Source organism: Eumetopias jubatus, unplaced genomic scaffold (assembly GCF_037043125.1).
Source record: "Eumetopias jubatus isolate StellerSeaLion01/CBP00866 unplaced genomic scaffold, mEumJub1_p1.0 scaffold_7, whole genome shotgun sequence".
In the NCBI taxonomy this organism is placed as follows: Eukaryota; Metazoa; Chordata; class Mammalia; order Carnivora; family Otariidae; genus Eumetopias; species Eumetopias jubatus.
The window spans coordinates 36,359,306-36,373,984 of record NW_028274813.1 but is presented as its reverse complement, the minus strand read 5'-3'; the positions used below and the strand labels follow the sequence as shown (position 1 = coordinate 36,373,984).

Genomic DNA, 14,679 nt, shown 5'->3' with positions numbered 1-14,679 from the left:
GGGAGTGGTCCAGGAGAGAGGAAAGCACATGCAAAGGCCCTGTGGCATGGTGTGGGCCAAGTCATAAAAGATCACTGTGGCTAGAGTGCAGAGAATAAAGTTGAGAGCAGGGAGGTAGGCCAGTCTGGACCCAGCAGTCCTTTTTCAGTGGCTTTTCAGGTGTGTTTGGTGAACAGGGGTCCCAGAGCATTATTGAGTAGGGTGTTAGACTACTGACTTAAGTAGGATGTATGATTTGTCTCTGACAAGGGTGCAACTGTTTTTACTCCCCACACTTTTGACACCAAATGTGTGGGGGTTTTCCCCCAAGTCTCTGGAAGCCAACTAGGTGTCCTACAATTCAGTTCAACAGTAACACTAACTAGCAGGAGTTAGCACAGACCACAAAGATTAAGGGCTCACTTCCGCAAGACCACCCCCATTTCAGAAGCCAGTCACAAGTCCTGGGCCTCCTGTAATTCTGACTGACTCGCTATCGATCAGGGGTTCCCATGACCCCCTCCTCAGGTTTAATAATTTACTAGAATGGCTTATAGAAGTCAGGAAAGCACTTTACTATTACTGGTAAAGGATACAACTGGGAATCAGCCAATAAGAGAGATGCATGAACAATAAAAGAGATGCATGGAGCAAGGTAAGTGGGTAGTCCAGGCCCTCTCTGGGTGTACCACTTTCCCAGCACCAACTCCAGATTCTCCATACCTCACTGATCAGGGGTTTTTATGGTAGTTCCATTATGGAGGCACGATTGGTTAAATCATTGGCTGTTGATAATTTAACTCAACCTTCAGCTCTTCGCCCCACCCTAGAGGTTGGGAATTGGGGCTGAACGTTCCAACCCTCTAATCACATGATTGGTTCCTCTGGCAACCAGGCCCCATCCTGAATCTCTCTAGAGGCCCAAGAGTCATTCATTAGCATAAACTCAGGTATGGTTGAAAAGGGCTTGTTATAAATAACAAAAGACACTCCTCTTACTCCTATCCAGGAAATTCCAAGGGTCTTAGAAGCTGTTCAGGAACCAGGGATGACAACCAAATATATCTCTTAAATCGCACTATCACAAGGGCTGTGCACATCCTCCTCTGTTATTTGGGACCTCATTTTTTAAGAATGATTCCTGCCCAACGGTAACAAGCAAAACCGGCAACTGGAAGTTTACTCCAGTGTAACGCGCTGTTGTTAATCGGAGCTCAGTGTTGTTAGAGGGAACTTACTCTCCCTCACCATGGGGAAGTTATCTGTGTGTAGCTCTGAATGAAGACCTATACTCTGACTAGGTCTAGATAAAACAGGATGGCACTATACTTCAAACTCCACCTTTGTCTGAATGGCATTGTTCTCTAACTTTCCATCTCTAGATTTGTTTTCACTGAGGGTTAAAAAAAAGAAAACAGTGACACATCATGGAGTCATTCAAATTGTAATCATTCTTCAGTGCGGTGACTCAATCCATTAACACGAATAATGCTACTGAACAGCTACTGTAAAAACAAAACTAACCCCAAAAAACCACAGTAAAGTCAAGAAGTATTTTTCCACTTGATCTTTGGGAAACTTTCCCAAACAAATGAGTTTCTCCTTTATAATTAGTGCAGGAGAACGTAGATCAGATTTTGTTTCTAGGCCACAGCCAATAGACTATTTGTTCAGGTTTCTTTTATCTCCTAAAACCCACATTCTTTGCAGGGAACTGGAACCCTCCCCTTTGAAAGAAGTCGGCTCTGCTGGGCTGTCTAATTACATGAAAGCAGACACTTGTGCTTCAAGCCTAGGGCTTTTAGTGGCCTTGAATCATTGTGATGATAATGTAGGAAGAAGCAGAAATGGTAACAAGTTAATAACAACAACAACAACAAAACTTCTTTGAAACTTTTTTGCTACTTGGAGCTTTTTAGATCAAGACTGCAACAGAGATAGTTAAATCCTAGAGGTACTTTAGAAGCAGGAGATGTTGTAATGTCTTTTGAGGACAATGGTTTGACACTATGAAGAGGTATCAAGTTTAATTCTTACACACTAGGAAGCATCATCTGACCAAACTCAGATCTCTCGGGCTTAATCGGCTTGTATCAGTAGTGAGGCTTTGTCATGCAAAGTGTGCTCATTTAAATCATAAGGATGTGCTGGAAAGCTGCTTTCACTTTTAGAGTTAAACTTTTTCCCCTTTCTGTGCCTATTTGAAACTCTCTTGATGATTTTAGGAGCTTCAAAGCATTTTTAAGAAAGGGAAGCTAACTTTTGAGAATATTATGGAAAAACTGCGAATCAAGTATTCTGAAATGTACACCCTAGTCCCTGCAGAGATTGGCTCCCAGGTGGAAGAATGCAGAAAAGCTTTAGAAGACATAGATGAGAAGGTAATAATCATTTGTATTAGTGTTATTATTTATGAGTTGAATGGGTATAAAGAAAAGATCATGTAATGTCCATTTTTATTTGCCCTGATTTCAGCTATGACTTTATTTTATAGAGTTTAGGTAAGTGATAATTTTGTCTATTGAATATGGAGATAAAATTGCTCTAAATAAGTGACAGATAACAGAATTAGATAATGTGTTTATTTTTAGTTGTCAAGATGGTTAGCTTTTCTTCTCTTGCGTTTAAAAGTAGAATTATAGATTAGCTTTTACTTGGCTTTTTTTTTTTTAAACTGGAGAATCACTTTAAAATATTGGACATGAATAATACTTTGCTTTAAAACTTATTCCCTGTGAATGTTTTGAAATTGCAACCAAGGACAATAAGAATATAAATTTCACAACTCACTAGGAATAGCATTTAACACACACTATCTTTTTGATGGTGGTAACACAGTTCTCACGGAACATACCTGAGCAAATCTTTATCCCTGAATGGATGAATCTGAAGATTGGAAGAAAGAGTGGGAAATGTTTCATAGTACTGGAGACCCAGGAGTTAGCAAGACAAATTTATTGGATTATAGAAAGGCAGCTTACATCCAACGGAACAAAATTCTATTTCGTCCAGCATCTACAGAAGGATTTTTGTATTGCTTTCAGGGACCATTTCTATAGTTTGTATTGCTTTTTGAAATCTTGGGTACCTCTAACTTAATACAATAAATTTTAAATGCAAACACACACACAAAAAATCGTATTTCAAACTCAGTTAACTTCTTTGACAGATTTCTCAGGAAAATCTGACCCATGAAAAAACATGTAAGCTCCTAATACACATTTCTAAGAAATTTTGTTGATTTAACACACAAGAAAAACTGTTAGGAGGTACTTTCTCAAGAATCATGCACTATTGATTTTAAGACAATATTAAAGGTTTTGAGAGCAGCTAAATTTGTTTCCATGAATACTTCATGTGAAAATCCCTAACAAAGGGAATAATCAAAATCCATTTTAAATTTAGGGGTTGAAAGTTTCAATGGTAACTTGTATGTTTGTAACAAATAGCAACTGATTTTTATTGTTAGATGTATTTGGAGGATCCAGGCAGACTCAGAACCATTTGGTGTAATTCGGAGGGCTGCTTACTTTTCCTAAATCATGGTCTCTCCTAATGTACCTAAATTATACGCTTTTCTGCCAAGGGAGTAACTGCCCCAAGTATCAGAAAACTTCACTTTGTAGGAATTTGTTACATAGCAATAAAAAGCTATTACAGCAATTTAAAAACTAACATAGGATTAATTTTTTTCCCTAAAAATCTCGACTGCGTTCTGGTCTGTGGAATAAAAACATTTTATAAAAGTATCAACATCCTGAAACGTGAAAAAGAGCCTGGGCTCCAGAGTCTGGTGACTCAGGGCTTCTCAGGACAAGTTCAACGGCTGCCTTGATTCGTGACCTTAAGCGAGTCAATTAGCCTGTGTTTAGTTTTGGCATCTGTGTACTATCTGCATTGAAAGGTTTTAGTCTTAATGGTTATACAGATATAGTCGTTTTTTAAAAGGGTTAAAGGATTATACGCAAGCATAAAGTATTATTTGGTTATTTAGTAGCTGCTGGGAGAAAGCCTTATCAACATAGCCTTAAAAACAAACAAACAAACCAAGAACAAGAACTAATCAGGTATTTGAAAAATGACATAGTCAACATTCATCTGTTATCATTCCTAGCCCAAGTTATTTTCTTAAGAAAATCATTCAGATAAAAAAATTACACTCTTCAGCAGCTAGATTTCTGATTGCTGTGAAAACATAATACTAGAAACATTCACACAGAGAAAAACTAAGCTTTGTGCATTCTCAAGGAAGAGCGAGTTTTAGGTTATTTCACCCAAATGAATATTACGGTGGGAATTACATTTTTTTAAGTCAGCTTAAGAATAAGTTAGGTTTTATTGAAAACAGTTCTGTGCAGAGGTCTTTCTCATAAAATGAGAGACTGTATAATGAACAACTTATCCCCATTGAATTTTTTCATATCATTTGCTCCATTGGGGTATGTCTCAGACAGTACACTCAGTAGTTTGGGGATACTCCACACAGATCTGTAGTACATGCTGTGGATTACATTCAACAAATTTTTGTTTGTTGATTTTATTTTCCTTTTTTTTAGATTGGATTTATAAGGTCAAATGAGCACAGGCACCATTTCCTAGTCTGCTAATCTACCCTCTCATTAACATACTAGCTAGTAGGGTTTGGGATGTTCCCCCTAGCCTTTAAAAGACTTTTTATAAGTAAAGTTGTCTAACAGTGTGACTATCCATTTTGCCACCTGAACCTGTGGCTAGAGTATTGAAGACATCTGTGAGCCGAATGTGTCTTTCTTTCATTGTAACAGATTAGCAGTGAAGTTTTGAAAAGTTCACCCTCATATACAATGAGTAGGAAAATAGACGAAATTAACAATGGGCTTCACAGTGTTGAAAAGATGCTGCAGCAGAAAAGCAAAAACATTGAAAAAGCTCAAGAAATTCAAAAGGTAACATCCTCCTTGAATTGCCCTCTGCATCCGGTGTTCCTGCTGTTCCTCGGTCCTCAGGGTGTGCTCTGTGGGATGAATCCAAAGCACAGAGATCCTAATCCAAATCCACAGGGTCCACCTTACTGAGTGTCCCCTTGCGGAGGCTTGGTGGAGGAAGTTGCACTTAAGAACTGTTCTCAGTTGTTGGTTTTGGGCGGGGGGGGGCAGAGGGAGAGAGAGGGAGAGACTCCCAAGCAGGCTCCCTGCCAAGCGCAGAACCTCACAACCCTGAGATCATGACCTGAGCCGAAACCAAGTGTCGTACACTTAACTGACTGAGCCATCCAGGCTCCCCTAGAGCTGTTCTCAGTTTTCCCATGGTGGGAATATGCCTGAACCCCTGAGAGCCTGCAGTTGTGAACTAGCCTTTTCACAAGTCAAGGAGAGTAAAGACCTTATCCTGGGAAGACTGATATAAAAAATATTATATATAAATATCAAATATAAAAAACAAAGCTAACATGTTTCTATGAGCATTTCTTGGAGTCTTTCTTTTCTAAGGTGTATTAACATGGGAAATATAATACAGAACATTTCTGAAATGTATTTGATTAAACAATATATTTCAATAGGATTTGAATAGAATTAACAACTTTTCTTTAGACTACAAGGGGAAACAGGAAAATAGAAATTCCAAATTTATTTCCCTTGTAAAATATCTTAGGAAATCAAGTGTCAGGTAAAACTGTATATAAGCATGATTTTCTACCATTAACTCCCTAGTAAACTTCAGCATGTGGAAAGCAGTCTTACTCTAATTTACATTTTAAGGAAGAATTTTATATGAATGGAGACTTTTAAAAATAGGTTAGAATATGCCTCACCATTGGACAAAATCTTGATTCTTTCTTTTTTTCCTTAAGATTTTATTTGTTTATTTGACAGAGAGAGACAGTGAGAGAGGGAACACAAGCAGGGGGAGTGGGAGAGGGAGAAGCAGGCTTCCCACAGAGCAGGGAGCCCGATGCCAGGGCTCGATCCCAGGACCCTTGGGATCATGACCTGAGCTGAAGGCAGACGCTTAACGACTGAGCCACCCAGGCGCCCCTTAAGTCTTAATAAGTAGAGGAACCTAATTCAACCAGTATATTTTTCCTATTTCTAAAAATTTGGGTCTTAAGCAAATATTAAATAAGAATTAAATATTTTACCTTTGAGAGTTTCTCTGTCCATACAAGTCCAGGTTTGAATCCAATCTGTTGGATTCTTAAAGCCAAAAGCAGTCAGTAAATTTTTTTCCCACTGCATTAGTCCTAAGTCAAAACTTTTTGTTAGTTTTATTTTTATACTTTTTTTTTTTTTAAAGTAGGCTCCATGCCCAATGTGGAGCCCAATGTGGGCTTGAACTCAAGACCCTGAGATCAAGACCTGAGCTAAAACCAACTGAGCCACCCACACACCCCTATTTTTACATTTAATGAAATTGTTTTCTAGATTAAATACACACACACACATATGTATGGTCCAAAAAGATTCGGGTATAACATAATGTTACCTCATCACCCTTATATTGACCTTGTTTGGTGTCATTTGTCTCTGGAAATGTCCAGGTCTGTCTGCACCCTTGCAGTTAATTCTGTACCTGAAATGAATACAGTTAGACGAAGAGATCTCAGAAAAGGTGTTTTTCAATTTAGGTCACAAGTGGTTTCTGGGCATAAGTGAAATAGCGTGCCTGTGATGTTTTGGTAGCATTCACGAGTGCAAATACAGTGCAAAAACTAGGAATTAACACGAGTCAGGACCTCTGCATTCAAAGTGACTATGATTTCCTTCTCCAGAAAATGTGGGACGAGCTAGACCTCTGGCGTTCCAAGCTAAATGAGCTGGATTCTGAAGTGCAGGACATTGTTGAACAGCATCCAGGACAGGCTCAAGAATGGATGGATAACTTGATGATTCCTTTCCAGCAGTATCAGCAAGTCTCACAGAGAGCGGAATCTAGAACCTCACAGTTAAATAAGGTATGACAGTAACACGTGATAACTACCCTTAGCTTGTGGTATTGAGAAGGCTTTGAAACAAAATGAAAATAGATATTCAGAGACAGCCAGTTTCTCTTCAATTGCCAGTTTAAGGTTCTGAAGTTAGAGCCACACGACAGGTTCAGGTGGGCACCGGGAGGATAGATTTCACTGCTGACACCAGCAGGAAGTCTGACTGGACAGGCGGAAGCAAGTATCCAGAAGCCAGACTGCTGCAGGAATCCGTCTGAGCATGGGGCTTCCCAGTAGGTCATGGGCATTTCCGACAGGCAATCTCAAGAATCCCTGAGGGGAGCCAGCCATGAGAAAGAATGTCATTTAGGAACAAGACACTGCCTCCCATCTTTCCAAGTAGGGGTCTTGGTGGATGAGTTGTACATGTGATCTAGCAAGAACGAGGCAGGAGCCTAGTCCCAGACAAACTGGGATATTAGAGGAAAAGGCCCCGTATAGGAGGACAAAACTCAAATCCAGTTTTGAGAATGAAGCATAAAATGGGAACCAGACGAGTTGCAAGGCTATCTGGGAACTGTTACTGAGACCCAGAGCATTAGGGTAGAACTTCTTAAGTCCTTTCCATGTATGGTCAGGATTATTTGTCTTAAACGTTAGAAAGGTCAAAACCTGGAGGGGGTGGGCGAGTCCCCCCAGGCATGGCCTGATTGGCAGTAACAAATTCTTCATTCAGGACTCCTTTGACTCAAGGAGAAGGTGTCATACTCTTTACTACAGCCTCTCTTTCACAGGCCACAGTTAAGATGGAGGAATACCACGACCTTTTGAGGAGTACTGAGGCTTGGATAGAAAATACTGGCCGTTTGCTGGCCAATCCTTCTGACTATGATTCTTCAAAGGCACTGAGTCAGCACGCCAGCACCCTTCAGGTAAGTGTTCTTTCCGCGTTCCCTGAGGGTCCCAGAATATACATAATGGTTCATGGTCTAGCTGACTGTTGTGGTGCTTTTTCCCCCTTCTTTCCTGAAAAACCGCCTTATCTTCAACCATGCCAGATGGTAGAAGGAAGCTTGGAAGAGTGGCAGGCTCAGACAGAGACAGGATCTAGTTTTCTGTCCCTCTTTGGGTAATTATTGTTTTCCTCCGTGGGCCTTGGTTTCCTCTATCTGTGAAGAGAGAATGTTGCAGTGATTGGTGTTGGTTTTGGTCAACAGAATTCTAAGACGGCTCCCAGTATTGCTGTCCGCTGATGTACACAACTGTATAACCCCGTCCTGTTGAGCGCAGGCAGGGATAGGCGAGTGTGTGATGAATTAGCCACTCTGTTAATTAGGTTACAGTATATGGCTCAGGTAATGGGTTAGTCAGTCCCTTGAATAAATGATTAATCATGGTTATGTGATTATAAGACTCCCTGAGAGCACACTGGAGAGTTCTCCCGCTGGCTTGATGAAGTAAGCTGCGATATTAGGGGAGGGCCATGGGGCTAGGACCCTTGGGCAGCCTTTAGATTTAGAAGCTGAGAGTGCTTCTAAAGAAGAGAGAAGCTGACTCCCCCAGTCAGTAGCCAGCAGGAAAACTGAGATCTCGGCCCTACGACTGAATCCTCCCGACAACCTAAGTGAACTTGGAAGAGAAACCTATGCTCCATATGGCACCTTGATAGCAGCCTTGTGGTAGCCTTTGATAGCCAAGGACCCTCCTAAGCTACGCCTGTACTCTTGAGCCATGGAAAATAGGAGATAATACATTTGTTTTATTTTAAGCCACGAAATTTGTGGCAATTAGTTACACAACATTAGAAAACTAATCCATAGTTCCTTCCAGTTACAGCATGCCGTGATTACAAACATTCTGCCGTTTTTGGTGTCCGATGTCTCCATGCTAGCTTACAAAGACCAAACAAATGAGGGTATTTTCTTACCTGGGGCCATGACTACAAGAGTTCTTCGAGATGCCAAGTATTGGCTTAAGTTTTACTGTGAAGGAGTATTTCCTTCTCTCATATTATTCAACCCCAAGAAAGAATCTCTTAGGAAAAGGTTTATTCTATCACAATTTTTAGAATAATCAGACCTCAACGTCGATCCAGCTCCTTTTTATATCTTTAAACTAGCACAGTATGTTCCCAAGAGAACAGCTGACTTCATACCTCCCTGATGTGTGAGATTTGTTGGCCCCTTTTGCCCTGTGGTTTGCCTTGTGGTAACCGTTGTAAAGATGCCGCCTTTCAGCCACTTGTTTCTTTCTTCCCCTTGCCTGTGATTTCTGCCCCCACCTTTTGGGCTGGCTTTCCATGTCCCCATAGCATGTCCACTTTTATTTTAAGTTGCCTGTATTTTTCACCATTTTCAAGGAGTTTGCAAAGACAGAAAAGAGGAATTAATACTCTTTTCCTCAGATGCTTGTTCTGAGTTAAAAAAATTTTTTGTCAAGAGTGAACTCAAGAGGTGCCTGGGTGGCTCAGTCAGTTAAGTATCTGCCTTCAGCTCAGGTCATGTTATCAGGGTCCTGGGATTGAGCCCCACGTTGGGCTTCTCTGCTCAGGGGGAGCCTGGTTCTCCCTCTCCCTCTGCCACTGCCCCTGCTCATGCTCTCTCGCTCTCTGTCAAATAAATGAATGGAATCTTTAAAAAAAGAGTGAACTCAGGCAAAAGCATCTATACTTTTGCTACCTTCTACTGACACAAATGTAATGTGTAGAAGTATCTCTTAAACTGTTCGGAACATCCTAATTTGCTGGCCTTCGTTTATGAACTAGAACTTAGTGGAACTCTAGTTTATGAGCTAGAGGAAGTAGGTACAAAGGGAGGTTGATTTACCTCAGAAGGCATCCTCATAAATCCTCCAATGGAAAATAAGTCTCAAACAACTAGTTATATGTGAAATTTCCATTTTTTCCTATTTTGAAAATAGTTGTCCTATTTTTAAGATATCCTTTTCTATTTTTCTAGCATTACCAGGCATTGATTTTTTTTTTAAAGATTTTATTTATTTATTTGACAGAGAGAAAGAGAGAGAGAGCACAAGTAGGCAGAGCAGCAGGAGAGGGAGAGGCAGAGGGAGAAGCGGGCTCCCGATTGGGGCTCGATCCCAGGACCCCAGGATCACGACCTGAGCCGAAGGCAGCTGCTCAACCAACTGAGCCACCCAGGCATCTGGCATTGGTTTTTTTAAAAAGATTGTATTTATTTGTCAGAGAGAGAGAGAGAGAGCACGAGCATGGGGGGGGAGGGGCAGAGGGAGAAGCAGCTCCCACCTGAGCAAAGAGCGCAATGTGGTACTCCATCCCAGGACCCTGGGATCATGACTTGAGCCAAAGGCAGATGCTTAACCGACTGAGCCACCCAGGCGTCCCAAGATTTCTGTTTTAATTGCACTATAACCTTCTACCTGGATTGTATTTGTTAAAATAGGTTTTTATAACCCAAAGATGATTCTAGAAAGACTGCTGTTGTAATTAAGAATCGTTGAGACATAAATTGTCATTGTAAAAATAGAAAAACAACTCATTTTTTAATAAATTTCATCGAGGTATAATTTACATATAGTAAAATACATCATATATGTGTGTATATATATGTACATACATATATAGATAGATATTTTAAAGTAAACTCTATACCCAATGTAGGGCTTGAACTCATGACCCCAAGACTAAGAGTTGCATGCGCTACCAACTAAGCCCACCAGGTGCGCCAAAATACACCTATTTTAAGTGTGCAACTCGAGTTTTGTTGAAGGTATACAGTTGTGTAACCACCACCACCATCAATATAAAGGACATCTCCGTCACCGCAAAAACTTTCCTCTGTCTCCTGCAGTCAGTCCCCTTTCACCGATCTTTAGCCCTATGAATCACTCACTCATTGTTTTCTATTAATATAGTTTGGCTTTTTCCACAAAGTCCTATAAATAGAATCATACAATATACACCTTTTATACCTGACTTCTTTTACTTGGCATAATGTTTTCAAGATTCACCCGGGTTGTTAATGTTTATAGATAGTTCATTCTTTAGCTTGGTGAGTAGTGTCCCATTTATGGAAATATGCAATATGTTTATCCCTTCACCAGTTAACGGACTTTTGGCTTGTTTAAAGTTTGGGCCTGTGCTAGGTTAGCAGCTTAAGACAATAAACATTGATTATCTCCGTTTCTGTGGGTCAGGAATTCAGGCCTGGCTTAGCTGAGTGCCTCTGGCTCAAGGTCTCAAGAATGCAGTCAAGCCTTAGTTTGGGTGAGGGAAAAGACAGGATGCACTTCCAAGGTCATTCACTTGGCTATTCGCAGGCCTCAGAAGATGTACTTCCGTGTGCAGACATGTGGCCCTCCGCCACAAGGCTGCCTCATGGCATGGTAGCTGACTTTCCTCACTATGAACAGTCTAAAAGAGGGAGCCCCCAGGACAAAAACAAGTCTTTTTATAACTTGATCTTGGAAGTGACATCTCAGTAAGTAAATCAGTAAAGCCAATAGTAAATAAGCAAGTAAATCAGTAAGCCCAGCCTATCTTCAAAGGAGCTGATTATAAGGCCATGGATATCAGGAGGTGGGGATTAGGAGGTTCCACTTAGGAGCTCCCCATCACAGGCTACTGTGAGCAAAGCTGCTGTGAACGTTCATATACAGATCTTTGTGTGGATATATGTCTTCATGTCATATCATTTGGTAAATACCTAGGAGTATGATTGCTGGCTTTTATAGTAAGTATTTAACTGAATAAGAAACTGTCAAATTGTTTCCAAAATGGCTGGACCATTTTCAGCCCGCTGACCATGTGAGTTCTAATTGCTCCATATTCTCATCTGCACTTGATATTATCTGTCTTTTAAATTTTAGCCATTCTAGTGATACGTGGTGGTATCTCATGGGGTGGTTTAAATGGCCTTTCTTAATGAGTAACTACTTATTTGAATGTAATTTACTTATGTGTTTGTCATTTGTATACTTCCTTTGTGATATGTCTGTTGAATTTTTTAATTGGGCTGTTTGTCTTTCTATTATTGAATTGTAAATGTTATCTATAAAATATTCTAAAAACCAATCCTTTATCAGATATATGATTTACAAATATTCTCCTGGTCTGTGGCTTGCCTTTTCATTCTCAGTCTTGTCTTTCAGAGAGCAAATGTTAGGTATTTGATGGAGTCCAATTTATCAATATTTTTCTTTTATGGCTTAGCCTTTTGTGTTGTATCTAAGGAATCTTTACCTAACCCAGGGTCACAAGGGTCTCCTCCTGTCTTTTCTTCTAGAAATTTTATAGTTTTAACTCTAAGATCAGTTTCAAGTTTGTTTTTGAATATGGTATGAAGGTTCATTTTTTTCTATGGGTTCTGAGTGTTCCAGCACCATTTGTTGAAAAGACTCACCATTGAATTACTTTGGTGCCTTATTTAAAATCAATTGCCTTGGGGCGCCTGGGTGGCTCAGTCCTTAAGCATCTGCCTTCCGCTTGGGTCATGATCCCAGGGTCCTGGGATTGAGCCTCATGTCCGGCTCCCTGCTCGGTGGGGACCCTGCTTCTCCCTCTCCCACTCCCCCTGCTTGTGTTCCTTCTCTCGCTGTGTCTTTCTCTGTCAAATAAATAAATAAGATCTTAAAAAAAAATTAAAAAAAAAATAAAACCACCTGCCTTGTTGAAAATCAATGTGGGTCTAATTCTAGGTTTTCCCTTCTGTTCTGCTGATCTGTGTGTCCTTTCATTGATGTGACACAGTCTGGATTACTATAGCTTTATAGTAGGTCATGAAACCAGGTCCCATAAATTCTACAACTAGTTCTTTTTCAAATTTGTTTTGGCTAATCTGGGTCTTTGGCGGTTCCATATGCGTTTCGGAATCAGTTTGTCATTAGACACAGGCCTATTGGAATTTTGAGTGGATTGCATTAAATCTGTTGATCAGTTTGGCAAGAATTGACATCTTAACCATATTGACTATTCCAATCCAGGAACATGATGTATCTTTTTGTTTTGTTTTTTTTTTAATTTCTCTCAGCAGTGTTTAATAATCTTCAGTGTACAGGTCTTACACATAGATTGTCGAATTTATCCCTAAGTATTTTGTTCATAATGCTATTATAAATAGTATTATTGGTAAAAAAGTATTGGTTTTAAGGTTTGTTTTCCATAAAGTTTTCTTCTTCTAGTATTTTGAATAAGGACAATATAAATTCTGAATAACCTAATATGTTTTAGACTTATGACTAGAATTCTAATTGAATTAAGCAAATGTCCTTTCTCATACCTTATTATGTTTTATGGAATTACCTCAAGACTACATGAGCAGGTTGAACATTTCCAGTTGGTGGCTGAGATACTTTGAAATGTTAAGTTTGAAAGTTAATACATTCTAATTGTTAAAAGAAAAAGAAAGAAATTATATAAGGAGGAATGTCTGAGAAATTATAAAAATGGAGGTTTTTCACTTTCAAATTACAGAGGGATGGACTACAGGTCAGGTGTTCCTGGTTCTGTTACCGTTGGCTGGAGGAGCAGGGTTACATGGTATAAAATAGCTGCTGGAGATGCTCTAAAGTCACCCAGTGTTGCTGGGGGCGCCTGGGTGGCTCAGTCGGTTAAGCATCTGCCTCCGGCTCTGGTCATGATCCCAGGGTCCTGGGATCGAGCCCTGAGTCAGGCTCCCTGCTTAGTGGGGAGTCTGCATCTTCCTCTCCCTCTGCTGCTCCCCCTGCTTGTGCTTTCTCTCGCTCTCCTGCTCTCTGTCAAATAAATAAATACAATCTTTATTCAAATAAAAAAGAAATGATATGAATAGGAGTTTGAAGTACTGAGACAAATTTAAAATTTCTCTGGTTTACATTTTTTTAAAAGTATGAAGAACGTGTTATTTTTTTTAAAGATTTTATTTATTTGAGAGAGAGACAATGAGCAGGGCAGAGGGAGAGGGAGAACCAGGTGGCTCACCACCTAGGCGCCCTTGATTTACATTTTTCTTACTAAGGTATAATTGACATACATTATATGAGTTTGAGGTGTACAATGTAACGATTTGATATTTGTATGTATTGTGAAATCATCACAGTACATCACGATACATAATTACAAAATTTTCTCTGATTTAAATTTTAATCAACTTGTTTCAGTATCTTGATGTTCTCTCTTTTTTCCCTTGTTTTCCACTGAGTAGATGGCTTTGGAAGATTCAGAACAGAAACACAATCTTTTGCATTCAGTTTTCACGGATCTAGAAGACTTGTCAGTAATTTTTGAAACCAATGATTTAGCACAGTCTGTACAAGAGTTAAGTCGTCAAGTAGCAGCTTTACAACAAAAAATCATGGAAAGCCTTCCACAGATTCAGCGGGTGGCTGATGTAAGTTGGCACTATAAAGATGTGATTTCTTATTTTTAATTTATATTTCATTTAGTAAATTAGAGTTATACTGCTGATAATCAACTCCTAATTATATGAAGACGTTGGTCTGGTACATTTTTCATTTATGTTATTTCTTTTTTTTTTTAAGATTTTATTTATTTTAGAGAGGGTGAGCAAGTGGGGGGAGGGGCAGAGAGGGAGGGAGAGGCAGAGAATCTCAAGCAGACTCCATGCTGAGCAAGGAGCCTGGCACGGGACTCAATCTCACAACTCTGAGATCATGACCTGAGCCGAAACCAGGAGTCAGATGCTTAACCGACTGAACCACACAGGTGCCCCTATGTTCTTATTTCTTGAATTATATTTTACTTTAATTTGCAGCCCATGGTACATATCCCCATTCTCAGTCCAGAAGTGGTCTATTTAAAGGAAAGAATCCTGATCAGAGAA

The 14,679-nt window shown here is 39.8% G+C and overlaps 1 protein-coding gene across 1 annotated transcript in view; it reads left to right on the top strand.

Annotated features, from left to right (window-relative positions):
• SYNE2 (spectrin repeat containing nuclear envelope protein 2) overlaps nt 1–14,679 on the top strand; it is a 261,213-nt gene that overhangs the window by 131,203 nt on the left and 115,331 nt on the right. The window contains exons 53-57 of the mRNA XM_028101704.2: nt 2,205–2,360; nt 4,764–4,904; nt 6,728–6,910; nt 7,678–7,815; nt 14,041–14,226. Of these exons, the coding sequence (XP_027957505.2) occupies nt 2,205–2,360; nt 4,764–4,904; nt 6,728–6,910; nt 7,678–7,815; nt 14,041–14,226 (804 nt within the window). The remainder of the gene's footprint in view (nt 1–2,204; nt 2,361–4,763; nt 4,905–6,727; nt 6,911–7,677; nt 7,816–14,040; nt 14,227–14,679) is intronic.